The following is a 24,153-nucleotide window of genomic DNA, read 5'->3' as shown; positions in this document are numbered from 1 at the left end:
CATAGTTATAGAGGACTCTAATGACTTCCTAATGATATATATAATATCATTTTGCAGTCTTTTAAAAAAATTGATATAATGGTCCACTGCTTACCCTCTCGAACCATTCTTTCTACTATTTCCATACCTTTGCAATCCTTAAAAATGAGGGAGTCAACATCTCAACTCTGTTCTCTAAATTCCACTGTTTCTTAGGTGCCTCATTCATCCTACAGAGTTAGTGGATAATCCCTTGTTCTCTTGATATAGCTCCAGATTTTCTTCTAGGCACTGGCCTTGCACCTCCTGCTGCTTTCTGGGTATGGCAAATATCCTACTGAAAAATTTAAACTAAATAGGCCTATAGTGGCCAGGGGTAACTTTAGTTTTGTCAGTGTGCTGTCCCAGCCTTTCACCTTAAAATTTTTTTGTAACAGAATTCCTCTTTTTCTTGTGGGGACATTACTCTATGTGCAGGAGTGAGTATGCAAGATGGGTCTGACCAGTAGAGTATTCCATTCTCTATTCCAACTATCACCTGAACTCCAATCTATATATAGACATTCTCTCATTTTCTTGGTATTTATCATATGCTACTATTGACCAATAATGAACTATTATAGTTAGCCATCTATTTATTCATTCAACAAATATTTATTGAGGCTTTTTTTGTGTGTTAGTTTCTGATATACAGCAAAATGATTCAGTTTTTTAATATATTCTTTTTCATATTCTTTTCCATTATGGTTTTTTACAGGATACTGAATATAGTTCCCTCTGCTATACAGTAGGACTGTTTGTTTATTTTCAATATATCTGTCTTATCCCTTCCTACACAGATTAGAAATTATTAAGGGTAGGGGCTTTCCTGGTGGCGCAGTGGTTAAGAATCTGCCTGCCAATGCAGGGGACACGGGTTCAAACCCTTGTCCAGGAAGATCCCACATGCCGTGGAGCAACTAAGCCCGTGTGCCACAACTACTGAGCCTGCGCTCTAGAGCCCGCAAGCCACAACTACTCAGCCTATGCACCACAACTACTGAAGCCCATGCGCCCAGAGCCCATACTCTGCAACAAGAGAAGCCACTGCAATGAGAAGCCCGTGCACTGCAATGAAGAGTAGCCCCCACTCGCTGCAACCAGAGAAAGCCCGCGCGCAGCAATGAAGACCCAACGCAGCCAAAAATAAACAAATTTATAAAAAAATTATTAAGGGCAGTGATCATGTCTCATATTCTTTTTTGATTCACTCTCATTAAGAACACCACTTTGGGGCTTCCCTGGTGGCGCAGTGGTTGAGAGTCCGCCTGCTGATGCAGGGGACACGGGTTGGTGCCCCGGTCCGGGAGGATCCCACATGCCGCGGAGCGGCTGGGCCCGTGAGCCATGGCCGCTGAGCCTACGCATCCGGAGCCTGTGCTCCACAACGGGAGAGGCCACAACAGTGAGAGACCCGCATACCGCAAAAAAAAAAAAAAAGAACACCACTTTGCACATAATAAGTATTCAGTGTGTTCACTAGTTAAACTCCAGTTGCAACCGTATTTCAAATCTGGTGGGACTCTATATGTACATCTTTCTTTTAAAAAAATCTCTGATTCATATGGTAGATGCCATGAATAGTGTTCTGTACTCCAACAGTATTTGTTTTCAAGGGGTCTGTTTATTTTAATCCAGTTATTAAACACCAATTACTACACCATATAAAGGGAGTAAATAGACCAACGAGAAAAAGAAGGCCCATGAAAAAAATTTTTAAAACGATGTCACATTGTAAGCTACTTTCATTTTATGAGAGACTTCTCTTGCCTGCTCAGAGCATACCTTCATGCCTTTAAAAAAATATATTCCAAGAACATAGTGGAATGCCATATAACTGTGACTGCTCAGTAAATATTTACTGATCAATGTGGTAAAGTTGAGCCAGAAACCTAATTATAGTTCTCTTTGCCTCCATTTTTAATCTGTAAAATGGGAGTACTATTACCTGTTTTATCTACTTTACGGGTTTTGTCTGGTACGTGCCCAATTCTATAATGTTCATTATGAGCCTATTAAGCACTATATGAAAGGTAAACCCCTGGAGTTGCCTCTTTGGCAAGATTTAGGTTCTAAAAACAGCATTTTTGGATGTATACATCCAAAATTACTCTTTAAATGACCATAGATAATAAAGTCTGTCTTTTTATTTATTAGTTTTTCTCCCAGTATTGGAACATATCAGGGTTTCTTTCATTGAACCAGATGAAGAATTGTATTTAACTTGTATTATGGGTCATGTTGTAAGAAAAATAAGCCCTGTATTTTATTTATTTATTTAAAAAACATTTATTTATTTATTTGGTTGCACCGGGTCTTTGTTGTGGCAGGTGCACTCCTTAGTTGTGGCTCACCAGCTCTTAGTTGCAGCACACGGGCTCCTTAGTTGTGGCATGCAAACTCTTAGTTCCGGCATGCATGTGGGATCCAGTTCCCCGACCAGGGATTGAACCTGGGCCTCCTGCATTGGGAGCATGGAGTCTTATCCACTGCGCCACCAGGCAAGTCCCAAGCCCTGTATTTTAAAAACTATCAGCAGGCTTAGTTCCATGAAATGCTCACACTGATAAGTAGCGTGTGGGGGATGGGGAGCACTGAGTGAGATTCAGCAGATTCACTTCTCACATTTCATATTCTTTATGAACTAAAAACTATAATTATGAACTTATTAGTAATGGTTTTATAATCCATATTTCACTGGCTCCTGGCTTCCCTGCTGTTGCGGGACCTCCAGCTCCTTGCAAAGTCCCCTGCCCATAATTTCTAAGAGCCTGTGGAGAGTGTTCTACATGGACTCAAGAACAAGTCTTGTCTGTGGCCACATGGATGTCTGCTGCTGAGATTTCTGTTGTCTTTGAACACTTCTGGCACTCATCGCTGAGTCAGTCCCATTAAGCCAGGTCACCACAACCTTCTACTGGACATTTCATGATCTCCAGTGTGGTTCTCAAGGAATCAAAATGCTTCTGTGTTTGCTGGAGTCTCCAATACTGCAAAATTATATTTCCTCAGAAGTAGAAACAACACCCAATCACTCATCTTTGGATTATATTTTGTGATGTAATAAAGGTTTTAGTGCACTCCTATTTCTGGTTATGGTGCTTTCCAAGAGGAGTCCATGAGACTGCATGAGAGTATGAATCTTTAAGATAGGTAAGCATTGTCCTCTCAGTCCAAGAGTTAACATTCAAAATTGGTTCAGCTGGCCTGGTACGGGCATTGACCAAGTGGAATACTGACTAGTGCATTGTAGCAGTGCAAACTGATCAAAAAGTAGCCTGGCCAACACCCTCCTTGATGGCACCCACACTTCTTGGCAGTCTTTCTGCCAAAACCCTTACATAAATCACCCTCTTGGCAGTCTAAACCCACTAATTTGCCAGATATGCCAAGATATGTTTGAACCCCAGTGGTGGACAGAGGTTTGGGTTTGTCTCAAGCTGTGATTCTCTGTTAAGTATTTGAATGCACCTACTTTTTAAAATTTGATACCCAAGTTATATTGCAGCAACAATAATGGAAAAAAATTTAATGTAAGAAAAAACTTTCAGAAAACCAACAAATCAATAAATCAAATGTTTTTATTCTTGGACATTTCCTCAGAGTCCCTCTCCATATGCAAATATTTTATAAAGTTCTAATTTTAACGGTTATAATTAGGTTTCACTTTTTCAATTGTAATCATATTGCTCATTTTGCCAGCATTTACTGAGTTTCTATTATGTGCACAGCATCAACTGAGATCAAGAGAAATGCTTTACATCTCCATGTAATTCCATTTAAGCAGGAAGAGAGATAAAAGGTAAACTATGTGTGTCTTTTGGCAACTCCTGTTGATGAATTTTTCACTTGATGGTTTCTCTGGTGCTTAGAAGTACTTCATTTTAACTCCTCTCATGCTAGATTAAAAGCTTAACCTCTACGGAATAGTTTACTTACATAGCGTTCCAGCTGACTTTGCTCTGTAAGAGATTTGTTTTGAATTCTGAAGGAGCCCATAGCCTTTTGACCTTGAAAATATTAAAACATATATAATTTATAGTTTAAACATGTATAGTTTTTAGTTTTCTCAATTTGCTGTGAGCAAATGTGTTTCCCACCATATCTGGCACAGTCTGGGCATGCAGCAGACACATAATAAACACTTCCTAATGGAATCAGGATATTCAATATTGTGTTTTTCAAACCCAGCAACATTTATAAAAATTTTATAGAACCACAGCCAAAGCATTTAACGATAAAAATTGGAGTAACTGGATCACTTTTTTTTTTTTTTAATATTTATTTATTTATTTGGCTGTGCCGGTCTTAGTTGTGGCTTGCAGGATCTTTGTTGCTGCATGTGGGATCTTCATTGCGGCATGCAGACTTCTTAGTTCTGTTATGCAGACTTAGTTGCAGCATGCATGCAGGATCTAGTTCCCCGACCAGGGATTGAACCTGGGTCCCCCGCATTGGGAGTGTGGAATCTTACCCACTGGACCACCCGGGAAGTCCCAACTGGATCACGTTTGATAGGAAGACTAAATGTAAAACTGCATTCAAATTTAAAGAAATAATTCGAGAAAATAGAAGAGTACTGAAAAGAGGATGTGCTCAGCTGTCTCAGACATGCTGATTCCTCAAAAAGAAAAAAAAATCTGTGTTAGTATTTTTCTGAGACTCTTGAATGCTCCTAAAAAGTAGTAAGAATCATTTAGGATTCTTTTTCCTAAATTATTACTTTTATCTTCAAGTAATGGGCACTATCAATACATATACAGTATAAATTATAAAAATAATGAATAATAGACACAGAAAAATATTAATGGGTTTACAAAACTGAGCTATAAACCTTCCGCCAAGAATCCTTTCTGGTCTGATATATGGTACTTCCTACTACCCTCTGATCTGGATGTCATACAGGGACACACATTCCTTGGGGCTTTGTGCATTCTCTCCCATCCCCTTTCAGAATTCCATCCCACAGGGCACAGGAATGAAGTCAGAGCAATGATGCCTCTTGATGGCCACAATCCAAATGAAACTGTGGCCTGACTGAAGAAGACAGGTCCTCTCTGCATTCTGGAATTCCTTCTTGGATAATCCATGGGACTTAATTTCTCTTCAAGTGTTTCCCCCAACTCCAAGTTAAGCTGTTTAATAGCCAAGAAACAGAATGCCAATTTTCTTGTAACTTTCACATTCAGCATCAACCAGATATAAAGACCTAGAGTTTTCGGCTTCCCTGGTGGCACAGTGGTTGAGAGTCCGCCTGCCGATGCAGGGGACATGGGTTCGTGCCCCGGTCCGGGAAGATCCCACATGCCGCAGAGCAGCTGGGCCCATGAGCCATGGCCGCTGAGCCTGCGCGTCTGGAGCCTGTGCTCCGCAACGGGAGAGGCCACAACAGTGAGAGGCTCGTGTACCGCCAAAAAAAAAAAAAAAGACCTAGAGTTTTGCTGTATTCTCAGATGTGAGTCCTAGTTCCAAGTGAACAAGAAAATATGACCATTTCTGATTTACTGCTGGCTAATGAGTTCTTAAAGTATTTGTTCCAACTGAGAGTTTTGCACTTTTAATTTAATACATTTAATGCACATAAAACAAGGCTGAATCACCTAAAATGTTGTAAAGTATACTTAAGTCAAAGTATTCAATCAATACATACTTATTGTTTTCAATTCATGTGGATTCACTTATTCAGTTCAATGTGGAAATATTTACTCTTGTCTAAAGAAGCCCTTTCTTAAAACTGTGAATAGAAATGGAGTAAAAGAAATAAAATTGAAACAGCTCAAAATAATCTAATCAGTTATAATGTATTAACCACATGATTATACCCTCTTTGGAGCAAAAATATGACAAGCATAAAAAACTAAAAGGATTCACCGAGTGTTTGCTTTCTTTTTAGATAGTATACTTCTTTAGATGTTAAATTGGAGTATTTATATGATCAAAGGCTTGATATGAAACTTTTAATATAACCAGAGTCTACTTCATAGTGGCAATGTTTCAAACACTGTCCCTCTTCTTTTTGGGTAGTCATCCATTATTTTCCCATTTGGGCACACCCCATTGGTTATAAGCAGCATGATCAAATATGCTGTCTTGTTACCCTGGGCACATTTTCAGCAACGGGAAAAACCACACAGTGTATGTTACCCCAGAGGCTCTCCTGCAGTGACAATGTCTTACATCTGCTACCTCCCATAATTCTCCATTGTCTACAAGATTTCTTGGTGTAACATTCAAAGCTTTTTCAAATCTGGCCCCAAACTACCTTTTTTTGTTTTTTTTTTTTGCGGTACGCGGGCCTCTCACTGTTGTGGTCTCTCTCGCTGCGGAGCACAGGCTCCGGATGCACAGGCTCAGCGGCCATGGCTCACGGGCCTAGCCGCTCCACGGCATGTGGGATCTTCCCGGACTGGGGCACGAACCCATGTCCCCTGCATCGGCAGGCAGACTCTCAACCACTGCGCCACCAGGGAAGCCCCCAAACTACCTTTTAAGCTTTATCGTCCATTAGTCTCCTCTATCGGCTTTCTATTATAGCCAAACTGGTTTTCCTATAGTCAAATGAACAGACTCACACTGTCCTTAATTGCTCTGACAGCTGGATCCACCTAAGTTTACTAAGGGGGTTTGTCTCATGGGCTGGAAATGAAGTCGTAGAAAATAGTTTACTTCCTCTTTCCTTTCTTCATCTCCAAATCCTACTACCCATCCTTTAAGATTCACTTTAGATTGAAGTGTCCTCCATTTACCTATTTTAAATAGGACAGCATGACCAATTCATTTGAGCATGAGTAACAACCATATTAGCAAATTATGTTCTGCCTTCCAACTTGTTTATGGATTCAAATATGATCTTAAATAATTACTTATTTAGCTTTTGATGAGGTTGTTTCCCCAGAGGATAAGTTCACTGAGGGCACAGAGCCACTCAGGTGGCTCATGTACTTCTTTATATCAGGTGCCTAGCAGATGTCTTGCATATAACAAATGTTGGCTAGTTTTATTAATACAGTATATAATTTATATTACAAAGGATTATCAGTAGAAATGTTAGCATTGGAAAGCTTTGCTGAGAAATTTGGAGTTTTTGTTAAGAATTCGATATAATGAGAGCCATTCTGAGGAATATGTGAATCACAGCAAAGAAAAGGGAGCCAATTCCCTTTTAAAACCCAACAAACATTAATTTATTGTAAAAATATGACATGAAAACAGTTAAAGTGAATATTTTCATCTATAATATGCCAATATATTAACAAAATTATTCTAATTTCTGTCTTCCTTTTCAATATGTTCATATTTTGCAGAATTGGAAATATGGTAATATACAATCAAGTTCTATATTTTTTAATTAGTATTAAGTTGCTATTAGTCTTTGTATTTATTCTTTTTTCTGTTTACATAATATGGACTTAGTAGAACATAATTTACTTAACTACACCTTTATTATCTGATACTGTTTCCCTTTCTTTTCTCTAGGCCCAGATCTTAACATGCTACATAATTTCAAACTACCTCCAGTTCTCTGATACCCTGTAACATATATTTCCGCCACTGCATAACTTCTTTTTGCCTAGAATGTTCTTCACTTCCATCATCTAAAAAACTAATCTTTGTTTAAAACAGTGGTCTACAAGATGAATGGATAAAGAAGATATGGCACATATAAAAAATGGAGTATTACTTAGCCATAAAAAGAAACAAAATTGATTTATTTGTAGTGAGGTGGATGGACCTAGAGTCTGTCATACAGAGTGAAGTAAGAAAGAGAAAAACAAATACCATATGCTAATGCATATATATGGAATCTAAAAAAAAAAAAAAAATGGTACTGATGAACCTAGTTGCAGGGCAGGAATAAAGAGGTAGACATAGAGAATGGACTTGATGACATGGGGTGGGAGGGCGAAGCTGGGGCAAAGTGAAAGGAGCATCAACATACATATACTACCGAATGTAAAATAGTTGGCTGGTGGGAAGCAGCAGCATAGCATAGGGAGATTGGCTCAGTGCTTTGCGATGACCTAGAGCAGTGGGATAGGGAGGTTGGGAGGGAGGCTCAAGAGGGAGGGGACATGGGGACATGTGTATGCATATGGCTGATTCACTTTGCTGTACAACAGAAACTAACACAGTATCGTGAAGCAATTATACTCCAATAAAGATCTATTAAAAAAACCCAAAAAAAACAGTGGTCTACAAACTTTTTTGTTCTTACACTGTACTAGTAAAAAATTTTAATATCAACCCCCCAATATTCTGCATATTTATACAACATATAGTCTTGAGCTAACCCCCAAATATTCTGCATATTTATAAAACATATACTCTTGAGCTAACATGATATGCATATATAAGACATATACAGGAATAAAAAAGGATAACAGTCATAATAAACAATATTTTAAAACAACATTATTTAAGGCCCAATACTTTTTTTAAAATTAATTAATTAATTTTTGGCTGCATTGGGTCTTTGTTGCTGCGCGCAGCCTTTCTCTAGTTGTGGTGAGCGGGGGCTACTCTTTGTTGCAGTGCATGGGCTTCTCATTGCTGTGGCCTCTCGTTGCGGAGCACGGGCTCTAGGTGCGTGGGCTTCAGTAGTTGTGGCACACGGGCTTACTTGCTCTGTGGCACATAGGAATCTTCCTGGTCCACGGTTTGAACCCGTGTCCCTTGCATTGGCAGGTGGATTCTTAACCACTGCGCCACCAGGGAAGTACCCCCAATACTTTTTTATTCTCACCACTAACCCCCTGCCCCCCCCAAATTATTAACTGTTCCAGATGCATAGTCTTTAAACGTTTTGGTAATTGTGAAGACTTCACACTGGCATTAGCTATATCTGTCATACTTAACCTTAGGGTAAACTTTGACTAAAAAATAGTGGATGGTTCATATTTCAAAAATTCCAAAAATTCCAGGCCTACTTCTTGTCAAATTTGATTAGCTCATTATTGTTTTTAACCTATTGATGTGACTGATGAAGAGTTCCTACTAAGAGTAGAATGTGAGCTTTGCCATTTTGTTTGTTCTTTTATCTACACTTTATTTGCAGGAATCATTTTCAATCTATGAGGGTCAAGTTAGTTAAAAATCAAATAATATGACTGCAAATCCATTAATTAAGCACAAGTAAAGTGTCGTATGTTGCTGAAATTTTTAAAAAGCAGGAGGGTACTGTATATTCTCAATCCCTTCTAGGCTGTGGATTCATCCCCTTCCTTTAGGAAAACTGTATGGTGGACCATGTGACTCCTTCCTTTGACATAGGGACTGAGGAGGGCACCACTGTCTACCAGTATATTAACCACTGGAAAGGTAATTTCTTACGTTTTAAGATAAAAATAAGATTTAGTAGTTCTAGCATTCCAAAGAATCATCCCATACAACCTCTGGGTATATACACGCAACTTTGGAGACCGGTAGTTTAAATACAACTTGGAAAATGATCTCTGGGCCACTTTTCTTCCATAGCTGCCCAGATCACATTGTGGTGTTGTCTGTTTACACATCTCCACTCTACAAGAGCTCCCCCTAAGACTGGAGCAAGGCAGTCACCTCTGAATGACTTTTATTCATCTTCACACTCCTGTATTCCTAAGACTTGGCACAGTGTCCTATAAATCAAATTGATTTAACCAAACTGAGCGATTTCACACTGCTACTTCTTTTCTTTGGTTCTTCTGCAGTCTTACCTTTGTCTTCTCTTTTTAAGTATTTTGTTTCTTATGTAAAGGTGGAAAATGAAGACAATACTGGAAATCATGAATACAGTATCATCCAAAATGCCATCAAAATGAATATTTCTAGACTCTTATGTGTGGGTGTGTAAGCACACACACATATGCAATTTTACATAAATGGGATAAACAATATTATTTTTTGATGGAGAGCAGAGTAATCTAGTATAAAGAAGCTGGATCAAATATACTCAGCTGTAGATTCCATCCCAGCTCTGCCATTTTCTAACTGTGTGGCCTTGATCAATGTACTTATTGCTCATCCCCCCTCCCCAATCTATTAACAAAAGAGTTAATAATGGCTGTCTCTGGAGGTTCAGGGAAGGACTGAACAGGCACTCAGTAAATGCAAATTTTTTTCCTTCCTATTAATCTTCACATCGACCTTGTTATTGGAGGGTTTTCCTAGAGTTCATTACTAAACAACTCTTTTCCATCTTACAGTATCTGCAAATATCTGGAGCAGAGACCATATCTTATTAAATTTTGAAGGCCAGCACCCAACAACATTTAGGTGTTTAATATACGTTGGCTAACTAAATGAGGTCCTAGGAAGAGTTTGCTAGTGAACTTCTGTTTGTACTGACTGACCCTGGGTTCATCTAAATAAACAGCATCTCATATTCTATTTGCTATCTTCATTATTAAACCTGCATATATTTTCTTCTAGTTTCAATTAAAAATGCAGCTAAGTGATTCTGAGCTATTGTGTAGTTTCCTCATTTGTAAAAACATAATAGTTCCGTAACAGTACTTCATAAACTTCATTAACGTAATAGTACTTCCCAAGTGCAAAGTGCTATACAAATACATGTAATTACTATAGAAGCCAGTTCATTGTGCATTTTAATTTATAACTGTTACCTTGTGGACAGGCTCACCAACCTCTTTTTTTTCCCCCCTACTACACTACTTACCTGTTCTGTATCACCCAGCTTTCCTATATTCATCTTTTTCTAGTCCTCTGGTTGGTTACTGTGGCTCAGAATCACTGATCTTTGCAAGGGACCACCTGATGAGCCCTAAAGGAAACCAAACTATTAGAAACCAAACTAGGGGATGTATTCACAACCAGGCACACACAGTTGAAGACATAAGGCTTAGAATTTAAGATAAAGCAAGACCAGGAGAGGTGGGGACTATGTTTGAGAGAGAAGTACAAGAGATCTGAATCCTGGTTCTGCTTACTTTAGCTCTGTGGACCTTAGGTAAGTCAGTACAACTTTCAGATCTTGAGTTTCCTCATCTTTTAAGTGGAGGTGGTAACAGTACTTACATCATACGATTATAATTTGAGATAGCATGTGTGAAGCACTTAAGAACAGTGTCTGGCACATTATAAACACTCAGGAAGCATTAACTATTAAAATTATTAAAAACTGATAAATGGTTGACAGCAGGCGGGAAGGTAAAGGAAGAATTTGAAAGGTCAGAGTAACAATCATGGAATGTTAATTTCAGTGGTTCTATATTTTCTCCTAAACTTCTCCCTCCTTATGTCCTAATTCTAGATTGAACTACTTTTTTTTTTTCCTATAAAATTTCCCCCCTCTTGGTCAGATTTTTTATTTTAAACACCATCAGTTCAAAATATTTGAAAGCAGCAACAGTAAAGCTACTAATCATAACCTTAAGGTAGACTGTTTTTGTACTTTATTATTTATATACAAAAGAACAGCCATGTTTCCAATCTGTATAACCTAAACATTTGTTATTCACTTTCCCGCTGGTATAACTGGGAGTAGGGATGGGGAGTAAAGAGGAAGGCAGGATTTAGAGCTTTGCCTCACAGTGTTTTAGGGACTAGTGGCAAAGGTCTTTCATAATAGTTTGCAGGGAGAGGAAACAATCATTTGACAAAATTGCCACGCACTGAGTTTGCTTTTAACATTCTTTACCCTTCTCCATGACATCCAGAGGCCTCATGTTCTCTCTTCATTGCAAAGAACAAGAGCTGCTACCACTCCTGGGCTATATAAAAAAACCTATGTCCAGGTTTGAGATTACAAATTGATTGCATGTTGGCCACATCTACCCTGGGATGTTTTTAATTCGGCCTGTAGGATTTGGAAATATTGGTGTAAAGATCGAGGGATTTCATACAAAAATCCTGCTTTACGGTTTCTCTTGGGGGAAAAAACCAGAATACCTCAGAACACTGGATCCACATTCTTCAGGGCAACAATCTGCTAGAGCCGAACAGCTGCTCCTTTCAGTTACAGCACGGACACTCCAATTTGCCACGTTGCTTATCATTCCCTATTGTTTTACACCAGGCCAGTTTCACTCATTTGCTTTGCTTTTCTGGCCCCTGTAGACATCTGAGTTTGCAAACACTATCTAGACCTTTCCGTTCTCCCATCAAAGCTTACTTTGTTCTGTCCCAAGTTCCTCATCAGTTTGACAAAGCAACATCTAGTTAACCTGACCAAGTATGTGTATTTTTATATGCGCTCCCAGAGATAGTATCTTAACAGAAAGGGATGACTCTGAAGGTGGAAATTACAGACACCACGGGACTGATGGCAACTGTCCTTTCTACTTTTTCTGTAGCCATACCTCACTGTCCTTAGGCAAACCACGGGAATCTGACCACTGGCCTACGTGCGAAATCAACTTATATAGTACTTTTATAGATCACCCTAGTTCCAAAGAACCAAAAACTACAAAGGGCTATTCTGACTCCCTGTTTCCTCAGAGTCTTCGGGATATCCGACCTGACGACACTTCCCCTCACCTGCTTTTGGGGCCCGTTCTGCGCTGGGCAGTCGCGCCCGAAGAGCGCGCGCAGCCAGCATGAGCTCATTTCTCAGGGGCGTTTCTGGAAGGCCGGGCTTGGCCTGGCGCACGAGGCGCAGTCGCCCTCACTCTTATCAATGGCCTCCGCGACTGGGCGGGGCGCGGCCGCCGAGGGGCGCTGCCCGTCTGGAAGCTTTGTTCTCAGTTTAGCGCCCGAGAACTCGCACCCAGCCGGGGAGGCGCCCTGAATCCTTCTGGCCCTTCCGGGGAAGACGCCGGCGCTCGGGACGCGCTCTCTTGGGCGGAGGGGAGCCTCGGGCGCGCAGAATTAGCCCCGCCCCGCCGAGAGCCTCCAGTGGGTGGGGAGACCCCTCAACCCTCCGTTCGCTCAAGCGCTCGTAGCCCAGCGCCGCCGACCACAGCAGTTTCACACCGGCTCGCGAAGGGCTCGCGCTCCCTATCTGCAGTTTCCACACAAGCTGCAAGTAGCCGCAGGCGAGCCCGTCTAACCATCCGCCACGACCCCAGTCGCGCTTCTCCCCGCTCCAGGGACCGCCACCGGAGACCGAGGGCCAATCACACTGCAGCTAGGTCTTGCGATTGGACGGCAGCGAGAGCCGATTGGCTGCCGCTAAGGGTTTCGACCTCCCTCCTTTTCCCTTTTGCCCCGACTCCGGCTCCAGAGCTTCAGGCCAATGAGAAGGCGCTTTATAGATGCCCTCCCTTCGCTCTCAACTTCTCCCCACCTCGTCGAGGGAGGGGACGTCCTGACTGGCCAGACTGTCCTCGGAAGCCCCATTCCTTCACCAATCACCGAGGGAGGTGCACTCCCAGCGGAGTTTCGGCCAATTACAAAGCGGCCACGGCGCCCAGCCGTGCGGTTTCACCAGCGACTCCGGGCTTCACCGTCCTTAACTCTTCAAGCATTTTCCTGAGGGCCGGCGACTCCGATTGGTCACTGTTGCCATTGTCGAGTTTCTCCTCCAGCCAGCCACAAGACAAGGCGAACCCACCTTCTTCTCGGTCGGCTATCTTCGGCATTTTCCGTCCTTGGGCGTGAATTTCCAGCGACACTTTCTAATTGGCTCCTCAGGTCGATCGGCTTTTTCCGGGAGGATCTGCAAACAAACGACATCCGTGATTGGTTCCGCTCGGGCTTCGGCTCCCCTACCGAAGGGGGAGGACACTCGGCTCGGCCGGCGATTCCCAGACGCCTGTTACGCGGACGCGGGGGCGCTGGGCGGTGTAAGGCTGGGTTGGGGAGGAAGGAGGCGGAGGACGAGTAGGAGGGGGGAGGGGAGTGGGGAAAAGCTAGGCGGCTGCGCAGACGGCACTCCTCACACAGAGCTGCCCCCGACCCGGGCGAATGCAGGTTTGTGCTGCCGCTGCCGCCGCCGCCGCCACCCGGGCCGAGTGACAAAGGAAGGAAGGAAGCGAGGAGGAGCCGGCCCTGCAGCCACTGACAGGGCCCGGGCTGGGGGCAAAGCGCGGACACTTCCTGAGCGGGACCGTGCAGAAGCGAGGGGCGGGAGGGCGGCCGCGCTGGTGCCTTGGACGGGGGAGGGGGCCTCGAGGGACGGAAGCGGTTGCTGGGTTCCCATGTCCCCGGCGTATGGGGAGCAGTCGAGGAGCCGCTGCCTGGGGTCTGAAGGGAGCTGCCTCCGCCACCGCCGCCGCCATGGCCGCTGGATCCAGCCGCCGAGTGCAGCTGCTCCTGGCGCAATGAGGAGGGGAGCCGCCGCCACCGCCCGCCTCTGACTGACTCGCGACTCCGCCGCCTTCCAGTTCGCCGGGCCCCTGCCGTCAGGCCGCCGGATCCCGCCGCTGTCGGAGCCGCAGCGTTTCCCGACGCATCTCCGAGCCACCCCCTCCCTCTCCCTCCCTCCTTCCCATCCCCCTTTCTTTTCAAGCGTGAGACTCGTGATCCTTCCGCCGCTTCCCTTCTTCATTGACTCGGAAAAAAAATCCCCGAGGAAAATATAATATTCAGAATACTTATTTTCAATCAAGTATCTGCCCCCGTTTCACGTGATATATATTTTTTAGGACCTCCCAACCATATCTCCCCTCCAAGGAAAGGGAGGGGAAAGAACTGTATTTTTTTCCCAGCTCCCGATCATCTATATGTTAAATATCCGTACTGATCTGTCTTCAAGGAGAAATACATCGCTCGCTTTTTTTTATAGCTGTACAAAAGGAGTGAAAAGCCAAGAGGACGAAGTCTTTTTCTTGTGGGAGAACTTAATGCTGCATTTATCATTAACCTAACACCCCAACATAAAACAAAAGGAAGAAGAGGAGGAAGGAAGGAAAAGAAGGTGATTCGGAAAGAGAGTGATCATGTCAGGGCGGCCCAGAACCACCTCCTTTGCGGAGAGCTGCAAGCCAGTGCAGCAGCCTTCAGCTTTTGGCAGCATGAAAGTTAGCAGTGAGTATTGATTTTATTTTACACCCCCTTTCCACCTCACCCTTTAAATAAGAGACTTTAAAATATCAGGATCTTAAAATATGAGACCTTCTGATATAACAGCCGGAGGTAATGGAAAAGGGCAAAAACCTGTCTTCAGTCAAGGATGAGGCAGCTCCCTCTTTTCTCCTCCCATATCCCCTCCCCCGGTCTTATTAACCTTGAATTGAGGGAATATGATTTTTATTTGGATGATTCGATCTGAAACTTAGTTCTTTTCATATAGTTTTCTTGCAGTTGATAGCTTTATCAAGTGGTTGAGTTTTTCCATCTTAGAATAGCGATGGAAGTGTTTACTTGCTCATCCTTTTGAATAAAGCGAAGGACAAGACTCAAACCATTATGTGCCTTTGCAGAATGTGTCTTTTGGAATGAGGGATAGTTTGGTTAGCTCAGGTCTCAGGGGTTATCATAGTTTTGTATACTTAATAGAGGAGCTAAATTGTCACTGTCTTGTAACATTTCTTTCTTGCCTATGTGACTATACAAAGTATGTGTTCATAACCTAGAGATGAACTTGCTCCGTAACCACATTACGGTTTGGAGGCAAGCTTTGATTCTTCCCTTTAGAAGGGACCGGTGGGGCTGATTGATATGCAGTAGCAGTAGTATCTCAATATGCATTGTTCTAAATTGGATAAGTGGTATAATATGTTATCTCTTAACCTTTCCATTTTGACATTACCAATCTACCACTATAGAATTAACGTTTAATCAAAAGGTAATTTGGAAGTATGTCCAAGTTTTGATTGGGGCTTGTATTGTCATGTTGCCAAATGCTAAGTTGAATGTTAATTGTCACTGACTCATCATTAAAGTTCAGTTTTAGGGTGCCATTGCGCTCAGTACTTGCTAAATGATCTAGAGTTCAGGGGTTCCTTCTTAAGACTATTTAAAATACTCTTGCATTGGTTTCCTGTTGAATTTAGGTAAGACTATGGAGTTAGAAGAATATGGATTTAGACCTTTCCATCATAGGTTTTGCAGAAGGCTGTGGTCCTGCATATAATAGGGATACTTGGGCTGTGTTCAAGGTTGTTGCTAGACTGTACCGTCTTCCCTGATTTGTGCAGAAAAGTCTATGTTGAGTGTCCAAGTCAAGTGTCCAATGTTCTAATGTTCTCTATATGTGGATATGTTTATGTGGTATTTAATGACAGTTTATTTAAACATACTTACAGAATTTGACAAAAATATCTGTATTGTTTCCTTATTCCTCCAGAAAGGGGCATGATGAGGGCAAAGAAAAACTGTTTTGCTGCCTAGAAGGAGAGAATTGAACTGAGATTTTTAAAAAGTATTTGCTGTTATATGAAATTGATTATGTCCTTAAGCAACATAAAATGATCACTCTTCTTTGAACTCAGGATTTCAATTTATTTTGGCTTTTGGAACTTGCCTGAAACAGGGTAGTCTAAGGTAATAACTGAATGGGAGATTATTTTTGAGAGTTAAGTTTTGTTTTGTTTTTTTTGGTGACTAGCTAGTTCAGAATGCAGGGTATGTGAAGAGGGAAGCTGATGATGCATCTTTCAGGGAATGGTCAAGCTTTCTAAGCACTTCATGGGGTCATTTGAGAGGAATATTTTTAAATTCTGGGGTAGTTTTCTGCTGTGATGAAGCAAATCTTATAATAGCTACTTAAGAGCCTCTTGTGGTACTGGAGTGTTAGGATGTTTTTCATCTTGGTTTAAAAACCACTCGAAATCAATTTTAGGTAATTAATGTATTAGATCTATTTCAGAGAGCAAAATGGGATAGCTTATAATATTAAATTTGGGGACTTTTCATTTAGTTTCCAGGATTCTCTTTGAATCCTGTGTGGATGTTGCCTGAGGATGGAGTAACTCTTGCAAAGTGTGCAGGTTAAAATGTTGACTTTTCTGTTACCATATAGGTCAACCTAACATTTTAAAAGTTGGAGATCAGTGCTAATTATGTGTTTTTGACAACCCTGACTTTAAGGACATTTTTGAAGAAAGGGGAGTAATTAAGTGTTTGTTGGAGTGCTAGTGTTCTAAGGGACCCCTGTTCAAATGAGAGATACGTAAGAAATTATAGTCCTTGGCCTGAAAAGCTTGTCAGTTGTTGAGACAGGTTATAGGTCAAAATGTGAAAACAATATCATGATGACTGCAAGATTATAAATGCAAACAGAAGTGCTTCGTTCAGAGGGACAAGAAATGAAGGGATGAGGTAGAGGACTGGAGAGAGAAGACTTCTGTAGAGGTGTGTTTTAAGACAGGTGTTAAAGGAGGCAGTAACTTGAATTGACAGAGAAGCATAGAGGATTCTAGATGGAAGGAATGGACAGACGCACAGAGGTAGTGATTTTTGTATTTATAAAGCAGGTTAGTAAATCTGAATGAAAGGGGCCTAAATAGGAAAATAAGAGGAGATGGAATTTGAGAAACGTGTTAACTGATGGAGGGCAAAGGGGGCCTGTAAGAGTTTGGTTGAGATTCAAGAGAGATTGGTATTTACTGTAGGTTGCTGAACGAAATATTTGAAGACGATCTGGGCAGCTGAGTTGATGGGTTAGTAACAAAACATCAGAGCCATTTTAGGGAGTAGTAGGGTATGTCATGAAGAATGAGAGAATATAAAGTGTGAAAATGAGATGAAAGCACATTTGCGAGACAGCGTGAATGAAGAACTGGCAGGGCTTTGGATTGGATTGAAGGGGAATATTTGGGAAGGAGTCAGGAGTTAAAAATAAATTCTGATGTTACTGGTCTGGAAGATTTGACCACCAAGTTATATTGTTGATTGTAATGGGAAAGTTGAGAAAGTGCTGAGATGAGAGGGTAGTTGAGTTCACTTTTTAAAAATTTAATATACAATAGGTTTTCTTGAAATTCAGAGGCAGCAGTTGGTTACTGGCAATGATATTTAACTTTACAGTCTTGAACTCTTTCTAATTTTTCTGAACCCAAAACTGTCAGATTTATTTTCAGGAGTAGTAAACTAAAGGTTTTTATTTATATGCATTCCATTTAAAGTCCTAAAAAAGAAAATAATTTTTTATGTAGATTCAGAAACCTCACACTTGAAACTTAGTTATAATAACCCGATGGTAATTTATTTGAAAACAATGAAAATATTTTTTGGGCTAAACCGTGACATAAAAATTTTAGATATTTTATACAGCCTTTAATTTAATCTTCGGTACATGCTTAAAACTAGTTTTTCATAAATAATGGTTATTCTTAAGTAAACCTTGCGTTTAAAATAATGGTAATATGCAGACTCCAGCAGAAATTAAAAGTTGATTTTATAACAAGTATTTTTTGCCTTTTTTTGTTGAGCTAAGTTTAAAACAGTATATTTGAATTTTTTTTTTTTGGCTGCGTTGGGTCTTCGTTGCTGCACGTGGGCTCTCTCTAGTTGCGGTGCACGGGCTTTTCATTGCGGAGGCTTCTCTTGTTACAGAGCTCGGGCTCTAGGTGCTCAGGCTTCAGTAGTTCTGGCGTGTGGGCTCAGTAGTTGTGGCTCGTGGGCTCTAGAGCACAGGCTCAGTAGTTGTGGCGCACGGGCTTAGTTGCTCCGCAGCATGGCGGATCTTCCCAGACCAGGGCTCGAACCCGTGTCCCCTGCATTGGCAAGCGGATTCTTAACCACTGTGCCACCAGGGAGGTCCCTGATTTTTTTTTTTTTTTTTTTTTACTCGCTATGGTGAACCCATTTTTTTTTGTCCTCGTCCATATTCAAGTGTTATTAAATAAATGTAAATAGTTATGAAGTTCTTCTGTAGAATCACATGATATTTTACTCAAAATAGAGAAAGTAAGGGACTGTCTATGGTGACTTTCGGTTAAAATATTAGTAATAAATCTTTTTGATAAACTATTAGTGAAAATTTAGCTAGTTGTCTAGCTAAGGAGAAGTTATTTCCTCATATAAAACTTTTTTAGATCAATTTTTTTTTAGTGAAGTGAATAATTAATAGTAGTTGCATATTACTGTGCAGTATTTAGTTTTATGGTGACTAAAACCAAAGAGCAGGTGGCAACTTAGAGTTTTTCTATTCCAGAGGGAATTTAATCTCTTTGTGACACATAAAAATCAGGTTATTAGAATGTAACCAATTTCTAGATTATCCATTGTGGAAGAGAGCTCATGTGTGAAACTGAAAACTAGACTTTTATTTTCATTGTTTTCATTCCTTTCCCAACCAGCCCTTTCCAGAGTTGTTAAAAAAACTAGACCTTCATATAAAAATTGCATGCTCTCTTGTTACATGCACCTCTAGAATGCTAATTGTGAAGTGACTTTAAGGCACAGGTACTAAGAAAAAACTTCAAGGGAACCCAGAGGTTCACAAATCAATTTATGACTGGTTGGGAATTGCATTTAGAAAATGAGGCGACATCTTCTCATTTCACTTGCATAGTTCAGCTGAAAATCAGTATATACTTGTATCCTGTGCTGTCTGCCCCTTGTTTTGGACTTAGGTTGCTGGTGTGAGATACTGTTTTGGAGAAACAGCAAGGCTGGGGAAGCCAGAGTTTCTTAAGTGTCAGCAGCAGATTCTGAGACCAAGGGAGCTCTGTTTTTGTGTGTGCATTATGTGTAGAGAAGGCTGTGAAACGTGCATGTGCTGCAGTTCCATACATTTAATAACTCTCATGGGATTGTGGGACAGGGGTGGGATTGGGCAGGCTGTGGGATTGTGGTGTCTCTTGTGATGCTCCACCCTGCAATAGGAGAATGGAGGGGCAGAGCATGTGGGTGTGATGGGATTATATGCTGGTACTAACAGAACTAACCTGATTTCCCAGATATTGTTCTACTAAGAACATAATCACCGTGAGTAAATGAATTTATTGGAATGTTTAGCATCATTTTCTAGCCTATTTTTGGGGGGGAGGGGTTGGAGGGGATAGTATGGAAAGGGAACCTTGCATGATTGCAAGGATAGACGCATTTTCATGGTTCACTGGTTTTAAAGTAGAGGTTGCAATCTTTGCTTCTCTCTTGGGTTGTACAAATCATCCTTGGTTATATAAATTGTCTTTGACCTTGGTTGAGTGCGATATAGAAATGTATATTTATATGAAGACCTGTGTGAATAAAACAGCAAGGAAAAACTGACAGAGTTAAAGGAGAACAATTTGTTTTCCCAAGTTTCCTACCATTAAATTGATAAAATAAAGGGATATTTATTCTATTCTATTTATTATTGAGTTTTTATTCTAGTTTTTTAAAAAAATGAGTTAATATTTAGCACGTGATGGACATTCAGTAAATTATTTCAGTTTATGCTCATGTCTGTAATATACTTGGTCTGAAACAAGATACAAAGACACAACTTTGTAGATTTGGATTCTTAGTTTATGATCTCCTTTCTCACTTTTGCTTATGTTTTGGGGAGAAAAGTGTACTTTCAAAGCGTGTGCAAGTTGAAATTCTGTAAATGGTTGAATCTTATATTTTTGTATTGAATAGTTTTCTTAGAAGCATTTTAGTGTGATCATATTGAGGCAATGATGTTTTGGTTATTTTGAAACTAATTTTGCCAAACCAGGTTTTCCTTTTGTCTCCAGGATACCATGGCCAACAATGGCATGAATATGAACCTTTAACGTGTTCCTTTATTAACATAGTTTGGAGTTGTTAATTTCTTGATTGTCCTTTCAGATCAATTTAATGAAAAGTAAACATTCCTGACGAACGAGGCACTATTTTCCTAGAAACTTGTATTTTTAAAATTTTAAACATTTTTTTGGCTGCACCGCGCGGCTTGTGGGATCTGAGTTCCCGGACCAGGGATTGAACCTGGGCCACGGTAGTGAAAGCCCGGAATCCTAACCACTAGGCCACTAGCAAACTCCCATAGAAACTTGTGTTTTAGATGGTGGTATAATTTAAATGAGCTCTTACAGTCCTAGGATTGAATGAGCATGCCCTAATGCCAAAGAGATGGTAGGTAGGCAGGCAAAAATATTGGTAACATTGGTGCAAAGCAGTAACATTAATACTCCATTTTTTCATTACCATTAATTGTATCATGTTGAATTCCTTGGCTTAGGAAGCCAAAAATAAGTAGGTTGCTTTAATAGAAAGGGGCTGTGAATAATAACGTGATTGACTTGTGATATGTCTATTGAATGTTTATTAAATGCTAATAAGCAATCTGCTAAATTCTTTACATGCAACAGCTCATTTTAATCATTACAACTCTACAAAGTAGCTAATACTATTATCCCCACCTTATAGATAGGTAAATGACATTTAGAGAAGTGAAGCCACTTGTCCAAGATTACCTGACTAGAAGATTGCTCTGCTAGAATTCAAATACAGGCATTCTGATTCTAGAGCTCTTGCTCTTTATTGTATATTTTATAGAGAATGGATTGCTGTTGCCTTAACACTTGGATTCCAGAGATAAGCTAAAGTGCCTTTTCTTTTAGGATAGTCTTTCATTGATAATTTAGCAGTGACTGTGTAAGACTTTCATGATTGGTACCGCTTTTGAAATTAGTTTCAGGCATGCCTGTTAGCAAATATAGTATTTAATTACTTACAGTTATATTGGAAAAAATTCTCAATTCTTTTAAGATTTCAGGGAAAACTTGTTAAGACAAACATTGAAAATGAAAATGTTAGAGATTATGATGGCACAAAAAGAAAAATAAGTAGTATATGGTATTTTTTGGTTTAATGTTCAGTTGGAGCACTGGTTTTTATTGAAAAGTACTGATTGATCGTAAGTAAATCTGGTGTATTTATATTTCCAGGTAATATTAGAATGTGATTCTACAAATTAGCCATTATTATTTTTTTTTTTTTTGGCGGTATGCGGGCCTCTCACTGTTGCGGCCTCTCCCGTTGCGGAGCACAGGCTCCGGATGCGCAGGCTCAGCGGCCATGGCTCACGGGCCCAGCCGCTCCGCGGCATGTGGGATTTTCCCAGACCGGTTCGTGTCCCCTGCATCAGCAGACGGACTCTCAACCACAGCGCCACCAGGGAAGCCTCAAATTAGCCATTATTAAGAATTATTTCTCTCCATCCCTTCCTATAGGTTGTGAAGTATTTTAAGTGTTCTACTCTTTATTTTAATATTTGACAGCAAACTTCATGAAATTTTATTATATGTACACAACCAATTAGTCAAGTATCTATCGGACACTTGTTATATCTGGAACTGTGAGCCTTCAGGTTGTTGTTGTACTTGTTGTTAAAGAATTAACAGCTATGCATCAATGTGCAGTTGGGTTATTTGGAACATCACCTTTTTGGAATTCGTTTGTATTTGACAATCAGGAAGTGAACCAAAAATCCCCACACAAATGGTGCATACTCCTTCCTCATAGGTTATTTTTTGGCTTTTATTTAGAGTTCTTTTTTTATTCTTTAACACATAGTTCTAAGTCGTTCACTTGTCTTTTTTTTTTTTTTAAACTGCAAATTAGAAGGGAGTGAATTACACTGATATTAAGCATTACACCTTCTAAAAAGTATAGACAGACAGTTCAGGAAAACAAGCATATTGTGATTACTTAGTGTAGCCTCACACAACCCCAGGGGAAATCACTCTCATAATTGTTCAAAATTTTGGTCTAGGGAAGGTTAAATTATACTAACTTCACTCTCTCAAAAGGACAGGAGTCAGGAAGGTCTCTTCTGGGTAGCTGGGATTCTCAACTTCTCACTGCATTAAACAGTCTCTAATTTCTTGGTTACCTGAAGTGATGAGGAAGAGAACTGGGTCATCTCTGTCTGGTTGACCAATTCCAGTTGGCTTTCAGTGATAACGGATGAAGGTACTAAAGTCTTCAGTATGCTAGCCCAGAGTATCGTTTCCAACTCTTTCTTCCATTGCCCATCTATGTATATTACTCAGCAACAGCATTTTATCTGATTTAAGATTTGTTGTCTTATTTTTTCTTCTGTGGTATATATGGAGGTGCTGTTTGGATTTTGACATGCCCATACCTTTGTGGAATGCTTAGAAGGCACTGCATGGAATCATTTAAGCTTTCTTATGAATTATGATTAGCTGTTAGAGAGTCACTTTACCAGATACACTTATGGCCTCTATAATGAGAATTGAAAAGGTGGGTATCTTAATTGTGGACCTGAAGAAAAAGGACAATCATGACAACGTACTTTTTTTTCTCTTTTGGAGGTCTAAGAAATTTTTAGGGGCTTAATTGACTAATATAAGTGAGAAGATGTTTCAGATTTCTTTCTAAGGAAGGCTAACCTATCTTTTAAAAATGTGACTCCCTCTACTTCCCCTTATTCCGTAAAATCAGTTAATTCTTTTAAATTGATTAACCACTTTCTTCATGATCTGTGTGGAAGTTATTGAGTTGAGTCGAGTTGCTAATCCTAGACTTTTGAATTCATAAAGGCAGCACCTGGAGAATTGGAGTGCTGGAGTTATGCCTGGCATCAGACTGACGGTATTGTAGGTGCATTTGCTGTCTTACTGGAATTTCAGAGCTTTCGCACTTTACACATTATTTAAACTCTGAAGGGAAGAGGGAAGCTTTGAGTTGGTAGGGTTTCAATAATAATAATAAATCATATGTATATATGTGTATCATATTTACGTAATGTATAGTAACAATCACAATAATAATATAAATTGGATGCTGTATGATAGACAATTCCATGTTTGTCTTATTTACATATTTTGCTTTTAAAAATGGAATTTATTCACATGATTCAAAATTTAAAAGTACTCAGTGATGTCTTCCTCCTCCTCCTGCTCTGTAACTACCAGTCCTCTTTCCTGGAGACAGTCAGCATTCCAATTTCTTAAGTATCCTTCCATAGATATTCTGAATCTTTACAGGTTATTTCTGCTATGAAATAACATTTTGTGTATGCAGACCTGAATTAACACTGGCTTTAGCATAAGAGTGTTAGAATTAAAACAAAATTTAAATCAGTTATTCTAGAAAATTGCTATTGTTTTTCATCCTAGTAGATTACTAAACCCTTATTTTTTGAACATGAGTTGGATGGGGAGTAAATACAAAGATGAGAGAGTGCTTCTCTTGGTAATAAGAGGTAAAATGATAACAGGCATAACCGATGAACGCTTAGTGGCACATTTAAAATATTTGCCACTCTTTGTGTATTTGAGAAATGATCTATAAGGTCAAGTAGATATTATGTGTGTTCTTGCTTGAAATAGCTGTTTATTTCATTGTAAAGAAAAAGATAAAAGATAA

The 24,153-nt window shown here is 40.2% G+C and overlaps 1 protein-coding gene across 2 annotated transcripts in view; it reads left to right on the top strand.

Annotated features, from left to right (window-relative positions):
* Nucleotides 1-13,877: 13,877 nt before the first annotated feature.
* The window catches only part of GSK3B (glycogen synthase kinase 3 beta), a 197,517-nt gene continuing 187,241 nt past the window's right edge, over nt 13,878-24,153 (top strand). The window contains exon 1 of one of the 2 annotated variants that reach the window (XM_029215533.1): nt 13,878-14,925. In XM_029215533.1, coding sequence (XP_029071366.1) covers nt 14,838-14,925 — 88 coding nt within the window. In that variant the 5' untranslated portion in view covers nt 13,878-14,837. The remainder of the gene's footprint in view (nt 14,926-24,153) is intronic. The other variant, XM_029215532.1, reaches the window with a different exon arrangement.

The sequence above is a fragment of the Monodon monoceros genome, unplaced genomic scaffold, assembly GCF_005190385.1.
Source record: "Monodon monoceros isolate NGI ecotype Baffin Bay Population unplaced genomic scaffold, NGI_Narwhal_1 Super_Scaffold_11, whole genome shotgun sequence".
NCBI classification, from domain to species: Eukaryota; Metazoa; Chordata; class Mammalia; order Artiodactyla; family Monodontidae; genus Monodon; species Monodon monoceros.
The sequence above is the reverse complement of the archived record's forward strand: the minus strand, read 5'-3'. Positions and strand labels throughout refer to the sequence as shown.